The 19,559-nt window shown below is 38.7% G+C and overlaps 2 protein-coding genes across 4 annotated transcripts in view; both read right to left on the reverse strand.

Annotated features, from left to right (window-relative positions):
* LOC111577321 (testis-expressed protein 2-like) overlaps positions 1 to 16,140 on the reverse strand; it is a 42,660-nt gene extending 26,520 nt beyond the window's left edge. For 2 of the 3 annotated variants that reach the window (XM_023283541.3, XM_023283539.3), the window contains exons 1-2: positions 15,979 to 16,140; positions 15,263 to 15,354 (exon numbers count right to left, since the gene is read on the reverse strand). The gene's annotated coding sequence lies outside the window, so the exon portion shown is untranslated. The remainder of the gene's footprint in view (positions 1 to 15,262; positions 15,355 to 15,978) is intronic. The other variant, XM_023283540.3, reaches the window with a different exon arrangement.
* Positions 16,141 to 17,159: 1,019 nt separating this feature from the next.
* LOC111577331 (myeloid-associated differentiation marker homolog) lies at positions 17,160 to 19,365 on the reverse strand. Its single transcript, XM_023283559.3, has one exon. The coding sequence runs from the start codon at positions 18,404 to 18,406 to the stop codon at positions 17,513 to 17,515; it is 894 nt and encodes a 297-aa protein (XP_023139327.2). The 5' UTR covers positions 18,407 to 19,365; the 3' UTR covers positions 17,160 to 17,512.
* Positions 19,366 to 19,559: the final 194 nt, after the last annotated feature.

The raw sequence follows: 19,559 nt of genomic DNA on the forward strand, positions 1-19,559 counted from the left end.
AGTATATTTTGGAAATTAACGCTAATGTTTGAGAACTCTTGTGCTCAGTAGCAACCAAAGCTCTTACAGCAGAGTGACTCAGAATGACACTGCGTAACCTCCTCCTGCTCGACCTCACCAGATGTCCTAAATCACACTTTGCCAGTCAGTCTGGAAGCATGAAAGCGACTATAGGGAAGGAAAGAAACTCTCCCTCATCATGTGTCATCCAAGCACTTCAGCTCTTTCTTGCAACACATGAGCAACGAGAGTCATCTGGTGAAACATTAACTCATGCTTCTCACAGGGTTGTGGTTTATTGTGGTTCATTGTATTTACTGCGTGTCTGACAGCTGAGTATACCGACTCCTGGATTACCAGACAGGCGTGTCTGGTAGATTGCCTGTCCTATATAAAGCATTATATAAGAAAGCTCACACTAGGCACAAAGGGAACCAAAGGGGAGGTTTGACGAGACTCTACAGGTGAATTGGGTCGAATTTTGAACTAATCAAGATCACAATGAAGCTTCCCCTGCTGTGTACTTGCAATAAGAGAGGCAATGTTTTAACAGAGTGGATTTTGCATCTGTTTTTAGCAATCAATAAATCAAAAAACAGTATCAAAAGCCTAAGAAAAATATAAAATTTTGAAACATTTTTAGGAGTAAAATGGTATGTAAATGGGGCTGTAAGCAATATATGAACAAAATCTCCCCCAGTAAAAACCTTGAGAATATAAACAGGAATAAAACTGGAAAAGTATTATGTATATAGGAATTACAGGGGTAGAGTTCTCTGACTCATAACATGAGAAGAAAAATTATTTTGAGAAAATATCCTTTAAAAATATGTATTACAATTGAAATCTACAGGCACAAATGGACAAATTACAGTAAAACAAACAGCTGAAAGCACATTTTTGATGTTTCCTTTACATTTATGTAAAAGACGACACATTTTAGAAGCAACGTATCCCAAAACCTCAACACTTATTAATAAGTGTATGAAAAGCTAACCTTTTGTCAGTAGCGTTTCTTCTTAAATTTGAACCAATAAAACCTGGGAAAAGTACAGGTGAGGACCAACCTCTGTGGTGCGATTACTGCAAATGGAGCCAAATAGAAACAGAGGGCATGTAGGGATATGGCCACTAGGTTAAAGTACATATAGCTCATAGTATACAGTAGTCACTCAAAGGGGAACCTCACTAATTTTATACATCAAATTCTGTTTACAGAGTTCTGCTGCACATGTGAAAATGTAAATATAAAATTTAAATCTTTCTGTGGTTCAATTGTGTTGGGTGAAGTGTGATAAATGTCCTCAAGTCCTTCACAAAAGAAGCTCAAATGGCATCTGAAACTTCTTCCTTGCACTTCTATCCAATGTGGAAATTAAAGGAGGCTGCATTCTTCAATTCTTCGTGACAACAACAAAGCAACAAGCATATCCAGGCCAAGTGTGCAGAGGACTTGACAGGTTTTAAACTCTCTTTTTGCATTTTTGACCGTTAGCGCTGCTACTTTTGTATGTACACTGAAATTAACCCTCAGGATGCCTTTGCAGAAACTTTCCTATGCTTTTCACCTTACCATTGAGTGTAGACATGACCGGATGACTTGCTGTAGCCTTTACAGCTTCAGTCCAAAACCACAGCACTGACACTTCAGTGGGACATAAACTGCTTCATGTCAAGCTTCCTCATTAAGGCTGTCACGATTATAAAATGTTAGCTAAGGACTAATTACCATACATCTAACTTGGCAGAGCTATGCTGTTTGAGGTAGAAACTAAATCCATTAAGATAATGTCAGATGCTCATCAAAATGCAGTTGGTTCAGTATTGGATGTTGAAAAGCCTCAAGATAAACTACTGGTGCCACTAAGCTTTAGCAGAAGAAGTTGGGGGAAATTTGGGAAAACAATGTGAAAATAGGGACTGAAATATGACATGTCTGTTTGTTTCTTTCACACAGTTTTTATTCACGTGACTAGAAATTCTCAGTTATATAAAGAATCACAGTGAGCTTAAATAATTGTAATCAGGTGACTATGTAATAATTGTGACAGACCTATTCTTCATATGGTGATCTGGCCAAGAAAAACCATTTGTCACTTTGCCTGTACCCATTAATTATATTTAAGTGTAGTCGGAAAGATTTACATTTTTGCTACAGCCTTGAAGCAAATACCAATCAGCAACTCTGTGCAGTTCACTCAGGAGTGAGGCATAATCATAGTTAGCAAAACTGTCAGAGAAGTTGCTGCTATGTGACTATGGAAAAGAGATGCCATCTAGGAAACATCTCTAGCCTTTGCATTACAAAACACAAAGCTCATGCATGTTGTGTCTGCTTTCCAGAAGATAACAGACGGCATTTCAATTCCTTGTTTTATTGGTTTACATAAACAAATACAAGGCAGAATTAACACGTAAATATCCCCACATCAGAGCGTCAAACTCTTAAAAATGTGGACCTAAAATAACAGTAGAGCTGGCCGACAGCGTCTCCACTGTTTGCAGCTCAGTAACCTCTCTGTGGGGGTATTTTTTGCAAGTCACCATGCCTGTTGCTGTCTGCCAGTGCAACACCACATGCTAGTCCCTTCAGAGAATCTCAAATGTCATACACCACTGTGTCAGATGACATAAGTGGCATTAAAAGGATGCTTGCTCAGGAATGGAGATTAATCTACAAGAGAAAAACATCCCAGCAGAAGACATGGTGGAATCCCAGAGCACCGTTCATGTTGCCTAGGAGGGGATTAGAAGAAGTCCCACTTTAAATCCTGCTATTTATTTGCAGTAATAATGGTTTTCCCTGTGCTTACACTGACAGTTTAGCCGAGCAAAGTGTCTCACAACACAAAGCTCGCATTAACACGACTGCCAGCATTGCAGCTACTGTGGGTTAAAGTTACAGATATCTAATAGCTGCACGAGAACTATCTGTAGCGTTGTTTGGGGTTGATATTAACCCATAAACCATTGGCGGGTTTGAAAAGCATGTTATGTTTAAAAAGATTGATCTGTAAAAACAAAGAATCACCTGATCTCTGCAACAGTTTTGGAGCTAATCATCTGTGGTGTACTCTTCAGTCAGGAAACCTAACCATACCTTAAAATTGTGTTATTTCACAAAAATCCCTTTTTTCCCCCAAGACGACAACGAAACAAACAAAAAAAAAAAACCCAACAAACAACAAAACTGCTTCCTCTAAAAAAGTTCCATAAAGACCAAAAAATTCTGAGCTTCTGAAGCCATTAGTGACTCAGTTGCAATCAGATATTATGTGACAAAAATTCAGGAACTGTTCGGATGAATTTTTGATGAAATGCAGGCTGTGTTTACAGATATCATATGTTCTGTATAGTAGCTTTTGTGATTTGCTAAATGCATTGTTTTAAATTGCAATTTAGAAATCGCTAAATTGTGCAGTCTGACATTAGATGTGTGATTATTAGTGTTTTGTTTAAATCTTTGCAGGAGAGTATGGAAGACATCGTAACATAAAACCTGCTAAAATTACATCATTTGTCAAAACTAGAAAATGTAACAACAGAGAGAATCATCAGGTTTTCAACTTTCCAATGGTCTTTGGGCATTGCACAAAGAGGATTCTGTCAAAAAACAAAAATTCAGAAGTCCTCTGCACAATTGGGAAGCCATTAGTGACTCAGCAACCAACAGTCATGTAACAAAAATTCAGGAACTTTTCGGCTACAGGCTGTGCTTACACAGAACAGACAGGAGTCAAGCATGGAAACAAATTCAGAATATAAAAAGTGAAATATTATTAGTATCTGGAGTCACTAATTTTACTCCAGTATTGGTAACACCTATGGGCACATGGAAAATGTTGTACATGTTGATTGCTGATGTACATTTTTTGTGATTTAATAATCAAAAGAATTAAACTTTAGTTTTTATTTTTTTTATGATTTATGCCACTATAACTTTGTTAAACTGCACGTTCTCTCTAGTTCTAACCATGGCTGTGCTGTTTCCATGGAGCAGCAGGACTTCATCGTGCAGCAAAAATGAGCCAACACTGAGAAAGAATGTGACAGGAACAAAAAATGTCCAGAAACTACTTGGGATTCAGAGGGTTAAAGAGTAAATGTGGAGGATTGAGATATGACTCAACACATTTCTGGAGAATAGCTCCATGGTGTGTTTTAGCTTACTCACATAATAGCAACATGCAAGGTGAAAGAGCAGTATAATGCCTAATATGGCTTATTGAATCAGTGCAGATCACGATGTGCGAGATTAAACTGGTAAAGGCATTTCACAAAGTCCTTTCAGATTTCATGTTCTAGGGAAAAACAAACAACAAGAGCCCAGCAGAACCAAAACTATTCTGAAGAATGCTGACCAACGGGTGAGACAGACAGGGATTGAAATGTTAGGCGATGAGATCATTACAGCTATCAACTGTCCGCCAGCATTCCTCTGCCAACTAGAGCCTCTGAAACAACATAAACAGCATAATGTGCTGACAAAATATAATTATGCCTTTGCGTTTGGAAAGGTCGCTGTACCACTTTGATCCTGCGCAGCCTGAGTTAAAACACAAACTGCCAGTATTCTACTTTGCTTAGACCTTACTCATTATCACTATTGTAAAAACCACACGGCTGCTGTCATGCTGCTTATTCCTACAACTGAAATGTTACAGTTGCAAATGTGTGAATGAATCTCAAGACATTTTGACTCATTAAAACTGGGAAACTAAAGTGCAGCGTGTAATTTCAAAAACATGACATCCGTCCATCCATCCATCCATCCATCCATCCATCCATCCATCCATCCATCCTTGATGAAGAAAAAAAAACATACCTTTGGCTACAGATACCTTCTAGTGTCGCATGTCATTCCTTCGTTCCATTTACCACTGTTATCCACAGTTCTTTTATCTTTTGTCATCTGTTATTGTCTGTCAGACCCCCTCTCTTACCTTTTGTTGTCACACCTTTACTACTTTCAACTGTTTGCCAGATCTCTCATCGCTTACCTTTTGGTGCCTACCCAGACCCCTTGATTCAGTTACCTTATGCTCTTTGTTGTCTTATCCTCTGTCACTGATTAGCAACCATACACAAATTAACCACTATTCACCCTTCTATTTACATACAGCCTCTGACCCACTCTGTGGCCATCCCTATAAAATATGGACTCTGAGTTGGCTTACCTTCACAGACTCATGTTCTGTGTTGGTAAACCCATATGCTGGAATACCAATAAACACCCCAGTACAGCAAACTTTGAAGGACTAAGAATGAAATTAATTCAACCCTATACACCGCTTAATCTTCATTAGGGTCGTGGGGATGCTGGAGTCTATCCCAGCTGACTGAGGACGAATGCAGGGGACACCCTGGACAGGTCACTAGTCCATCGCAGGGCTACATATACAGACAAACAATCATACTCGCATTCACACCTACAGACAATTTACAATCACCAATTAATTAATGTTTTTGGACTGTGGGAGGAAGCCGGAGTACCCGGAGAAAACTCCATGCAGAAAGATCCCGGGAAGGTGGGGACACGAACCAGGGATCCTCTAGCTGCAAGGCCAAAGTGGTAACCACCAAGCCACTGTGCAGTCAATATAACATTCATAAAAATGAAAAGTATTAACAACAACAAAAAATACTCCAGCCTTTTTTCAATTCCCTACAAGATTTCTGTCCCATGATGGAACTTCATCAGAAAAAATCAGTAGTCTCAAGAAACAAACAATGGCAATGTTGGACAATAAACTCTTTTGGGTCACCCACACAAAGCAGGATTTGACAAGGAAATGCTGTTGGAAAGTTAGAACTACCAAGCAGATATCACTATTCTTCCCAAACATTGCTTGCATAACAACTGACATAGAATAGATTTTTTTTTGTTGTTGCAAAAAAGGAATCTACAGTTCAATATCGATGGTGTAAAAAGACTGAAAATGTGTGACAGAAAATATTACCTGACAGTGAGTAAAAGTAAAACGAACAAAAAACACACAAAAAATGTTTGAAGTTTGGAGTGGCAAATCTATTTTTTAAATCTTCACACTGTGTAAATGTTTGTATGCTCTGCTCTGCAAAGTGAAATGACGAATGAATTGCAACAACTCTCCTACCCGAGTGGTACTCAAACCACTGCAGTATTTGTCATTGTCCTTTAACACACACACGCATGCACGCACACGCACGCACACACACACACGTACACACACATACTCAGGTCCTCCTCTGTAATGTAGGCCGAGTTTGGGTTTTGTGTTGGTTCACGGAAATTTCAGCATGTAGAGGGACTCTACCACTTGAACCACAGACACTGAAACGACATGTTGGCTCGACTGTACATTTGACCTCTTTAAACCACAGGTTTCTGAGACAAAGTGTGCTGCTGTCATACATATTCTTGGCATTGTGGACCAAATTCTACTTGTATCATATCAGATTTCTTTATGCAGTTGCACAGATATGATAAATAATGGTTGTATCACCACTAACTGATTATTAAGTCAGACGTGTTTAGTGCATCCAAAAAATCTTCAACTGACAGATTTTCCTCTAATATTCAACACAAGGTTTAAATGTAGAAAACATAGCTGAGTAGGTTTTAACAGCTAATTCAGAGACTAGTCAAACTTTGAAACTACAGATACCGGAAATTATACATTACAAATAGTACTGCTGCCAAGTGGCTTTTTTTCCCCACTCATTTTTGTGACAAAGCTGCTATGACAGATGTTTAGGAGTTAACACTTTGTTTCAAATGGTCATCAGGTTAGCTGGATTGCTCAATCATTGCCTGCCATGGTTCAGTGTCCACTGAGACTAGGAAATAAAAACGAATTGGATTTTAAGCAACAGACAGAAAGGAACAAAGACAGACTGTGACAGTAGGTTTTCATAACACAGTGACCCCGGCTTTACACAATCACAAGTACCACGAAAAATCTGCTATTACTTGCTTTCACTTAGAAAGAAAACAAAGCACTCCAAATGCAGTTAATAGTCTGTTGGCTACGGCCTGTTTTAAAGTCATGTCAGTTGGGTGACCCAGACGTTGTTTGATTTAAATAATGCATTCTCTATTTTTCAGTGAACTACTTGGTTACAGCAGTGACAAAACTGTAACACAGATCAGTGATCTGTCCTTCACCTGCAGTCACAGAGACTCAATCAGTCTCAACATAAGCTTCCACAGGAGACACAGCTCTTTTTTATTTTAAACTAAAACAATGTGAAGGTTATTTTTAACTGAACATGAATTACTTCTCAAAGCAGACTTTTTAGCTTGTGTAACTCTTTGATATATTTTTTAAAAGTAGGATTTTAGTTATGAAGCAATAACCCCGAAGCACCGAATCACATGCGCATTTCTTACTATCAAAAACAAGAGTTAAGATGACTGCTGTATGACCTTGACATTGATTTAGTTATGGTTTATATTTCTGAGAAGAATGATGGAGCAATAATGGGGTAAATCTCCTCAGGACTGAAAACAACAGGTAGCTATCAGTATAACAAGCTTGCAGTAAAGTTTTCCTATATGCTGTAGAGGTGGGCGGATTGATCCAAATATCGATAATATCGATACCAGCATTGGTATTGATATTGAATGATACCAGTGCAACAATATTGATACTTAAGTTTCAGTTTCTATCCTGTATGTCTGAATTGATGCGGCTTCAACAAACAGGCGACCTGATTGGCTGTCAGAGGTCCTCTATCTGAGGAGCAGCAGTTAATCCTCCTCTTGTGATTGGATGTTGTACTGTCACGTGACTCAGCGGCACCAGACAAACAAACAAGCAGGCTCAGCAACATCATAAATCATAGTGGCGGAAAGTATAACTTTAATTTCTTCCATGGCTCTATCAGTCTGTTCCTGCCTGATTTGTAAAATGAGCTGTTTAGCTGTTGTACATTCCTCAACCAACACTGAGGAAAGAGGAGGCAGAGAGGGAGAAGTCCGACTGAGACACAGCTGATGATCAGACTGCAGGCAGGAAGATACTGAACCAGAGACGATTACAAAGACTAGTGCTGTAGCACGGCCACAATATTAAATAACCATTAATCACAATCATGATTTTTAGCTTCTAACCACTATAAGAAAACAACTGACTGCAGCCTTTAAAATTTAAAAATGAGCTCCGCTCTTAAAAGACACAGTGCACTTACATGCGCTGTTTTCTCCGCTCATAGAGAACAACACGTGGATAAAATCAATCACTTTCATCTGGGACAAATCTGAAATGAAGACACTTTATCTCACTCTTTTTAACGTAAATTTTGCTCTCACACCTGTCTGATCACGCAGCCACTGAGCAGCATCTACCACAGTCGGCGCTGTGAGATGTTCAGGGAACATCGCTATATGTCCCTCAATAAGCAAATGTTTAGCTCGTGAGGTGTTTCACCTGTAACCAGGTGGGAGCGACGACCTGACAATGTCTTACACACTTCATTATCAAAGACAATAACTGGGGGGGATTAAAAGATCACATTTAACATTACAAAAGTAACTGCAAAAAAAATAAATTCTTAAAAATCTACTACTGCAAAAGTTAGTCTGTAGTATCGGTATCGATATTGGCGATACTGGCCCTGTATTTACTTGGTATCGGATCGACACCAAATCTTGCAGTATCGCACACCACTAATATGCTGATAAAGCCACCACAGACACATACTGCTACTCAGGTCAAACTAAGCTCCCTCCGTGCACATGGGTGCTGGTTGGAAAGCATTAACTGCTACAGAGGTCTCTGTCATGGTGGCTTGTTGTTAGCTAAATTCCTAAAATCCTCTTGACCACATAAACACACATAAATCATGTCGTCCATTTAACAATGATTCAACAATCAAAATAAAACAATGGCACAACATTCACTAAAGCTACTCATTTAACAATTTAGAACTAAATATTAATATTCCCATGTTTCCTAGCATTTGCAAACACAGAGCTGCTTGTAGTAATAGCAACCGCCTCCTGAGGTCACTACAGTGTTGGACACTGCAAACGAGCTGCAGTTTTCCATCTCATCAAACAGTAAGAGGTACTTATTCTAGCCGGTAGCCACAACCAGGTACTGTACCTGATGTACAATACATTTTTTGCCATGAATTTCCTCCATTTTTTGCCTTATTGGTTAATGTTTTAAAATGGCTAAATTATTAGCGGCAATTAAGTGATTAATCGTTAACATCCTATCCAAGAGAGATACCCAAACTACCTCATCTGGCTCTTTCAGATGTGGCATTATTCTGAGGTCATATCTGCTGAAAGCTTTCAAACAAGTCACAGTTTAACTTCGAGCCAACAAGAGAACATGGGAATGGTGCTGTAAACCAAACTGCAGTCTGCTTCTAGGCCTTAGAGGAAACCGTCTGCCCAGTTACCCACATCTGGTCAAACCCAAGACAACCAACTTCCTGCTTTGCTTCCACAAAGACTCTGCTGTTTCCCCAAAATGATTCCAGCCCTTGGCAAATATCAACCTACTACTTCCATTAGTTTACCCAAATACAGAATGAAAGACAGACAATCACATAAACCACCACAGTTTATGACATTGTTTCAGAGCAGAATGAACCTCGAGGAGCTTTTTTTCTCTGTTGGCTGTTTGTGATTACATTCACCACCCCCGTGAAAGGCTGCTAATCTGTCTGGAGTAATTACATTTTGTGCTACTCAATACAGTTCCACAACAGCAGGCTTCTGAAGTGCACATGAGACACAAAACACTGACGAGCAGCTAGTTTACAAGTGAATAAAAGATTAAACAAAATCTTACATAATGTTACAAAAAAAGGATTACAGAATGCAGGTCGGCACATTCAATCAATAAAGCATAATGGCACTGAAAGACTTCATTTCTGATATCTAATGTAATTTGTTTTTAAAGTTGCATATTAAAAGGTTTATTTTAAGCATATAAATCAGTTTATCTCTCTCATTAGATATCTGTGAAAATAATCTCATTTTCATTTAGCAACAGTTGTACACTGTTGGCCAACAATGAGCCAAAAGGAAACTTAAGCCCTGGAATGCTATAATCATGCATTTATTGTTATCAGGGTTGGACGAAGTGAAAGGAATTAGGCAAAGCATTTCTTTGCCAAACAAAAATGACAAAAGACCACATTGTTATCAGGTGTGAGAACAGCTTGTTGTGGACTGAAATGGTGAACGACTGCTGGAAACTGTAAAGGAGTGGCTCTAATCTTGTGAAAGATGGCTGCACTATTCCACAGGGCACAAATTAAAACTGTAAATGAATTCGCTGATACTGTGACATGTCTCTGTTTTTCCAGCATTTTATGGCTCCCAAGCAAAAATGCTGCCTGCAAGTGAAAACACAGTACCTTTGTGAATTACGTCTCAGTTTCATGCGAGAAACGCGGAAGCAATATTTATAGACATTCTATTTTTGCACATCTCCCAACCCCCCCACCTTGCCTGTGTCGTCTTCCTCTGGTAAGGTGATTATTATGACGGTCTTGGTGTGATGAATGTGGAGACAGCACCTGAACTGGGCCGGAAATCACCACTGTCTGTCAGTCAGACACATTCTCCTGATGTCTCAGTAATGGTCATTATTTCAGTGGCTGGACAAGAGATGGAGCCACACCTGTCTATAACATTAATACTATGCTAATGCCTGGAGCAGCAGATGATGTGGCTAAATAACACTAAATGTTCTAAGTCTTAAGGCTAACGTTAGCTAGTATAAAGACAATTCAAATATTCTCGCTGATTAATAAACAACTTGTGCTGACCACATCCCTCTCGCATCTAATTTTCTCATCCAGACTTGCTTGTTGTTTATCACTGCAAAGTATTATCATAGAAAAGTGTTGCCCCACAGTCTCCGTTTTGTTCCCATCTGCCTCCCCTTGAGATCACATAAGGAGGGGTGCTGTTCCCTCTGGCACAAAAATCTCAATAATATCCTGTAATGTGATGCAACATACATTCAAATCCTTCTCTGTGTGCATGTCTGATATTAGAGAGAATAATATCTGTGAAGTTTCTCTGTAAGCATGTGATGCAATCAGATTTCAAAATCCGTTAGGATTTTAACATTCCTGTAGTCTGAGCTTGGCATTAGAAACAAGGGTCACTTCAAATTAATATGAAGTTCTTCTGATGATCTCTGATGATATCCAACGGTAAAACATTTCAGTCCAGATAGGAGTGACCTTTTCCAGGATGACAGTGTCCCCACCCATAGTTCACGACAGGTCACCTAATGGTTTGATAACTATGAAAATGATCAGAATCATATGCTATTGCGTTCCCAGTTGTCCAATCTAAATCCAATTTGACATCTCCGGGGGATTTTGGACTAAACTGTCAGACAGTGCTCTCCACCATTAATTTCAAAACATTAAAAGAGGGAATAAATTTTGGAAGAAGAATGTTCTGTCCCTTTAGTAGAGTTCTAGAGACTTCAATCAATACAAAGGGCCACTGAAGCTGCCACCGCAGAACACCTTGCTAAAACTTTATGTTGGATTTTATTTTAATTTGTCACCATCTGCATATGTACATATCAGGTTATAATTTTGTTCATGTTGCACTGTGAATAAACAATGAGTATCTTGCTGACCAACATCACAATTATCTATCAAGGTCTACAAAGAGCTGTGTAGAAACCAACAAAGACACACCCTTTTTGAATGCTTGAAAGATCACATGGCCGACAAAGCACTGGACGTTGCTCCAATAAAAAACAAAGTTGCCTCCACAAGCACACACTCATGTGACAATAGACTGAACTTCATGCCTTCGTATTGTTGTAAAGATTGCTAACTGATTTGGCCCAGTAAAAAAAATAAATAAAAAGTAGGAACCTAAGTCTCACGGGGATCGTGACTGGATGGTTAAATGAGCAGCCAGCAAGTATCCCTAAAGTGAGTCACTAAGCAGCACTTGTTAATTAAATCAAAAGTTACTGTTATTAGAAGAGGGGGTTTGACTTTATTATTTTTAATCTAAATGAGCCTCAAGTCAGGAGTCTTAAAACCATGACATGCTAAGAGTCAAAAGCCAAAGTGGGTTAGCAAATGACAGAAAACAAACTGAGTCTTAATTACCTAATAGTCTGCTATCTTGTAAATCTGGATCAGAGATAAAACAGATCACAGTGGAGCAATGTTTCTGAGTATTATTTCCAAGTAGATAAATGTGCTCCTTAAATTCTACTAATATGATGCTGAACAGTGTTGTAATTCTCAAAGGACAACAATTTCAGTAAATATAATGTAGTTGTAATGCTATTTCCACATCATCTGTCCTCTAGAAGACTTCACAGTCACAATCTTCATCTCAAGTGTAATCAAAACCCAACATTTCAGTCGTATAAAAATAGGATAAACCCAGTGAGAACTTGGAAGGCCATAAAATGAGTCAAAGCTATGGACAGGTGTACAGTCAACAGGGGTGTATGCCTGTTCCTACAGCGAGTATGATAAGCAGCACATGTTCTATGTCTCACATTGACAGATGAATATGACACACTCATTTGAGGAAAAAATAACACTGGCGAAAAGCCTGAAGAAAACCATCACTACCTGTTCTACCACATTACAGAAACACTTGCAAAGCAAAACATCTCCAAGTAAAACCAGTCAGTGTGTGACCAGTTTCCACACTAAACCTTTAGGCATTTGTATTAAGGCAAGAGGTGACATCCACTCAAGCAAACGTTTATTTTTAACGCAATTTCAGAGACAGGAAATGAAGACCCAATCCTCCACAAATCATTTAGAAATGCTGCCGGCTGTGCTGCCGAGACACGTCAAAGTGTCATATTTCCTTTCACTGCACCTGCTGCTCCAACACTAAACCTACTTTTGTCTCTCACAGGTGTTACAAACCTGTTTTTTTGCAAATGACCCGCATTTATTTTCAACAAAAAACATTCATTTAACATGGACAAACATGTACAGCATCAACAGGGGTAGTACTGTATGGCTTTTTATGTCTTTATATGCTATGTCAGGCTTTGGGTAGACAGATAATCTTTATTAGAGATTTGATGATCATAAAAGAATAGCACACTAGTGTCTTATCTTTTAGGTTATCCTGAACAAAAAGTGACCCTATGTATTTGATTATCCCCATCTGTTATGTCCATATCGGCTTCCAAAATTGTACAGTTTTGTGGATTTCTGGAAACTAGTAAATTCTCATATTTCATGTCAACTGCTGTTTCTGTCACATACACATTGAATTGTTTAAGTTTTTCCATGTCAGCGACATATATCCAACATTGAAAAAAACAACAACAATGTTTTCATGGATTTACATTTGCATTTTTGAGAACCACAAAAACACATTTCACATTAGCATTTTGCATCATGTGGCAAATATGGCACATTCTCTCATTTTTAGTTACTACATCAGACGAAACTTTTCACATATGCAAGACAAAAAAGTCAGCATCTATTTTTCTTATTGTTTAATTGGGTCTAGCATTGAATCATTCATTCAGACCTCAATGCATTACAATGCAGCATATGTGTTGAGTGCAAACATCAAAGTTTGACTACAGCATTACTGGACTTTCATGGTTGCTCAAACAATTTTAAAGCCTAAATGTCATGAAGAGACTTTGATTTTCACGGCTTCTTGGGCCTAACCACACTGAAACAGGCTTTAGGTTTTCACTGTTGGAAAAAAAGTAGTCTAAGGAGAAGTCTAGTCACATTATACAAGATCTATTAGCGCATCCTTTATGAGTATCTGAAAGTCAAATTTACTGCGGATTATAGACACACCAATGCAACAGAAGACTCCACAAGGTAACTAAGAAGGACTCTGCAATGCCGTTATAGAGTATTCTGCAGGAGGGCAAAGATCAGGAACATTATAGTGTCATAGCATTCAAAGACTTGAAAATGATAACATGATTGCACATGAATTGTAATGAGAGTAAGAAGAAAGACAAGAGCAATTTTAGAAACTCATTAGCATCAAAAATACATGTTCTGGTGGATAGGCAATGGCCAGGGGGTAGAGCTGTCTATATCCCATCACATAGCAACAGCTTTCATCATCAGTAAGTCATCATTACATGACTTGAACCTGAGATTTCAAAGCTTCTTTACAGCCTCAAAACAGTAAGTTCAATGTAAACATTTTGGGGGTCAAGCAGGTCCAGCCTTATTCTGTGTCACAAACACGACATAGATGTTTCTCTGAATAAGAGCAACAGCTACAGGCCAGAAATGAAACTATTGATGAAGAAACTACAGACACAACCAATGAAATGAAAGAAAGTCCTTATTCAGAGCAAGTTGCTCAACATTTTACATATACCTTGAGGTCAATATGTGCACAGGAACCTGTACAACACCTTGTTGCTGCTGACTTTAACTATCCACACTTCTGGGCTTGTGCAATTCTGAAAAAAGCTTTCGGCTACACTTGAAATATTTCTATGTTTGAATAAAAAACAAGTCTCTCCTTGCACTCAAGGCCTCGAATGCTGTGACATTTCAAAAAAAAAAAAAACACTAGACAGAGTCTCATGTCGAAGCCAGTGTTTATGAAAACTAATCAACCTATTACAAGATTAGTTTCATCTCCCAACATCACTTGGCAAGGACCAAAGACAGCAAACCTGTTCTCTGTAGTTATAACCTACATGTGACAAGACAGCCATGTTTTGTAAAGCTGCAACTAGTAATTGATCAGCTGTCAACTGTTAAATGAATCAACAATACTCTAGATAATCAATTTTTTTGGTTACTGAAATTATTAAGGAAAAAAAATCTAGCTTCTCATATTTGAATATTTTATAGTTTCTTTACTCCACCATGACATTAAACTGAGTATATTTAGGAAGTGGACAAAACAAGGTATTTGTCATCTTGGGCTTTGGAAACACTGATGGACAATGTTTTACACACCACACCACTGATTGATCAATTAACAGAATAATAACGAATTAATGGTCTCTGAAAACAATTCTTAGTTGCAGACCTAATGTTTTATCTTCCCCTATGACTCGTAGTGTTTGTTCAGATAAGAAATAAAACCTGATGTAGACAGAGAGGTTTTCTATGATTCCTAAAAGCATTTATAATGTTGATTTTTCTGCCTTACTACTTTTCCCTTTATTGTTCAGAGCTATGTTTGTCCTTCCTGTCCTCCTCCTTCTCTCTCTCTCCATCTATCTAGACTTTGCCCTCACTAAGGTCATTTGTGGCTCAGGAAACGGATCAATAATGAGTTCAGATTCACTGGTTAAGTGCTTACCTTGTATCCTCAGTGCCATTCAATCCAGCCTGGGGCTTACATCTGCCTACTGCAGACTCAAGTTTCACATGTCCATGGTGCTCAGGGGCCTTCTGAGAAACACATTATCAGCAAGAGAAAAGACAAAAATCATTACAAATGTAAAAAAAAAAAAAAAAAAAAATTAAAAAAAAAAAAAAAAAAAAAAAAAAAAAAAAAAAAATATATATATATATATATATATATATATATATATATATATATATATATATATATGAAAATTGACAATATAGAGAGAGTGCGTTTTTAGTGATGGGAGACTTTGTGTGCAATGTTTTAAAGCTGTGACCAAAACAATGTGGCAAAATAAAAAGCTTTTTCAGAAGTAGTTAGCATATGTGTTGTTAGAAAGATTTTTTGGCTAATATGTGCACTAGCATGGTCTAAATACATAGCTGAGCTTTCACAGCAAGCCAAACGTCCACCAGTGAAACCAGCTTGTCTTGTGGTGCAGGTAAGACCACAAGCTAACAACAACAACGTGAACTGACACATTTTTTGTTCCTATCATTACCCTAAATATGACTTCATGTCAAACTACATAGAAGGAATGAGGGAAAACAACCATAGGCTCGTTTAAAAACGGAATCACGACTTTGTTTTAAAGTCCGTTTTTGGCCGAGATCACCTCTCTAAACTCGCAGTGTGTCAAAAAAAAGAAGTCAAAGATCGCTTACCGTGAGTGTGGGGCTTCATTTCCGTGTGGATACACCGAACAAACTTCCAAAAGCAGTTCAAATGTTTACGTAGGGTAACGTTTGTGCTCTCGGTTCCACGTACCGAGTTTTCTGAGCGGCTCGTTTTCTCGCTCAGCCTGTTGACATCGACTAACTGGACTCAGTTCCTTAAAGAAGAAAAACACTGGAGGCTGTCCAGGCCAGAGTAATCGAGGCCGAGCTGCCGGACAACTGCCTTGTTACTCGACGATCGATTTTTCGATAGAGCTGCTTAACAGGCCTGGAGTGAATGAGCCAGATGTGAGAAGTAAACAGTGCAAAATGTAAATAAGTTATTATTATTACAGTGTTGGACAGCGTTTTCCGGTTTATCAATGTGAAAAACAATAAAAATACAAAAAGTCTAGTAATATTACAAAAATTTATAGAATATAAAAATTAAGCAACGTCACTAACCATTTTTAAATATACAGCCTTAGCTACAAAACATTCAGTAAACAAGACTAAACGATGCTTTCCCAATTTTTTAAGGTTGCGTTGTTACTTAAATAGCACATAGACTTGTTAATGCAATGCATAGCTTGTTTGTGTGAATAACAACCACTAGTATTTAGTGTTTACAAATTTTAAAGCTTGATTGATTGCATGATTTTATTTATATAGAAAATATTAACTATGAAACACGGTTGATACAAGTGCATTTGTGGAATATGAAAACATTTTGTATATTCTACGTACAAGGTTCAGCCCTGTGATTTAAAAAGGGGTCCATGCAAATGTAGTGTTGCCATCTAGTGTCGGTGAATGGCAACTGGCCTCCTTAAATTGAGTGAGGCTTGCAAATATTTGAGGGCATGATCTGAAAGAAAACATTAGACTTAAAATTTTCATTAATTTTCATTGATAAGAGAAACCTTTTGATATTGGTCTGACCCTTTTGGCTGCAAATTTCTTCTCTGTCCATTGTATCATGCTGTCAGAAACGATAACTGTATTTTACAGTCACTGGACAAAGGAGAGTCTGTTCAGTGGTCATGCTATCTAATCATTTACCTCAAAAGCCACACAAAAATGTTTAATTAATGTTTAACTCAGTGGCTGAGAATTTATCAGTAGTTGAATAGTCAAATTTTGATGCACAACTAGTAAAAAAACAAACCAACAAAAACAAAACAAAAGAACAGAATTATATTTTTTACTTTTAACACACACCAGTACACACAACCCACAATATGTCCATAAACAATGGACCTGTCACATAACCCACCTTTAGCGGTTGTACAGTATGTGTGTTATAAGGAACTGAAAGATAAAAGACATATACCTCTTTCACTTTAGTCAAATCATTCCCACATATAAAACTCCGTGGAACACTACAATTTCATTATGGATGTCAGCTTTATACAGTTTCTTGATTTTAAGTTTATATCCACAAAGAGAATTTGATGAGAGCAAAAACATTCAGTTTGACTGTTACATACTTGCAATAGTCATGGTTTTCTCATAAACCTTTACAGACTTCACATGTTGAACTTCACACATGGCTCCTGTCACACAATTGTTTAATAGAGAAGGCAAGGTCCACTGTGTAAGCTAACAGTGTGATACTGGAAACCACCGTTTCCATAATTACCAGCTCCATGTTTTTGGTGGGGGCACTTGGTCCGTGGCCTCTCAGCTGCAGTATCTTGGTGAAACAAATCACTGTGGCCAACATGTAGAGCAAGACCCCGATCAGACTGAAGCCTGCCAAAAATCTGTCAAAAGGAAGGAGGCATCGTCTGGCAAAGTCTCCCAATATTACCACCAGTGTGACTGCAGACAGGAAGACACAGAAGCCGCACGACACGCCAGACGCCCATAGCTGCCACCAATGAACTCTGTCGGCCAGTATAAAAACTTCCACAAGCAGAGGTATCATCTGACAGCCTCCCCACAGCTGGAGTATCTTCAGGACACCTGGCATGCTGCCCATGTAGCCTCTCTGCTCCTGGGCTTGGGTACTGAGCACGAAGGACTCGGCGATGTAGGCCAAGGTGGTGAGACAGGAGGCTGCTGCTGCCGCCACAGGGCGCGGCGATATGTTTTTATGATCCATAATGATCCAAGGGAAAACCACAGAAGTGCTGAGACTCATCAGCGCTCCCAACACAGCCACCGTCATCGTCAGGTTCTTCCACGAAATTGGGATGAGGCTGTGAAACTGGATGATGCTGAGAATGTGGATAAGGAGGGTCAGGGTGAAAAAGAAGCACCAGGTAAACATGCAGAAGATCTTGAACGTGTTGTGGTCAGCAAGATGGTTTAACTCCTCATGTTCCAGTGAGGCCACCAGACTCAAGGCTGTACAGCAGAATAACACTTCCAATGTCCGCACCAGGAAAAGAGGACTGGTGAAGTCTCTGGCCTCTAGTACAATCACAGGCATTGCCACAGTGTTTAATCTGTGTAATCCGGAAGACAGAATATCTCACTCTTTCCTCAAGATTGAAATCTTCAGATGTTTTAACAAAATGTCTGCCCAATCTTTGGTTTTAAAAAATAATCCAGTAGAGTCCATGGAAACAAACAGCTGAAACAAATCTTAAAAACATAAAAAAATCTCTTGAACCATCAAGTCCTTTTCCTATCTTCTGTCCCCGAGTGTTTCATCATTTAACATAAAGAGTCACACTTCAAAATAGTAACTCTTGGAATGTTTTTTTTTATTTTTGCACCGTTGGTGTCAAAACAGACCTCGCCTACTTCCTTTTTGAGGCTGCAGCAGCGCACTTTCAGTCTCACTAGATGTGCGTGCAAATGACCACAATAGAAAGCAAATGCAAACAAAGGTACCTTCCTCCCACCTTTAGTTCTCATGAAATTTTGTTCCTTTTTTCTGTGGCACCGGTGATAAACCGAGGCGTTGTTTAGAAGTTGTCCTGTATGCGGTGCAGTTGTGTTAGGACAAGATTTGTTGATTTGTTGAGAGCTGTAGATCATTTCAGCAGATCTGTTTGTGGGTGTAAACCTGCTCTACCCTCAAGGGAGAAGAATCTGATATTGTGAAGAGCATCTGGTTTCCTTTTTCAAATGACAACACTTGGAAACATGTTTGAGTTGTGTGAATAGAACTGAGTGTGGGTGCCAGCAGCAAGCTGTAAATCTTTTATTGCCTGATTGTATTCATGCATGGGAATGTCTTTGTCTTGTGAATGTATGCACTGCAAAGAGGTTTACAGTGGAGGAAGAATGGCATGCTTTCATAAGGTCTATGTAAATGTGTTCCCCATGTGTGTGTGTGTGTGTGTGTGTGTGTGTGTGTGTATTTACACAAGCACAAAGTGTCCTCAGAGGATCCCGACCAATCACTTTGCCTCTGTGTATCGGCACACCTGCTCTCTGTGTTATAAATAGACGGTGGATACATCAATTCCCTTGTGTCACACAGCACAAGTTCAAAAACTTCTGTTTTGACAGAAGAGAGAAGACACGCTCCACAAAGACAGAAACAACTGATAAACAGTGGAAGTAATGGCTGTGATGTGTGTATCAGGAATTTGTTTTCATCTGTTCACTGCTTATTAAATGCTCAGATGTAA

The sequence above is a fragment of the Amphiprion ocellaris genome, chromosome 4, assembly GCF_022539595.1.
Source record: "Amphiprion ocellaris isolate individual 3 ecotype Okinawa chromosome 4, ASM2253959v1, whole genome shotgun sequence".
Lineage (NCBI taxonomy): Eukaryota > Metazoa > Chordata > Actinopteri > Pomacentridae > Amphiprion > Amphiprion ocellaris.

Coding starts and splice junctions, on each gene's coding strand:
- LOC111577331 (XM_023283559.3), bottom strand. CDS start 18,406: ATGCCTGTGATTGTACTAGAGGCCAGAGACTTCACCAGTCCTCTTTTC.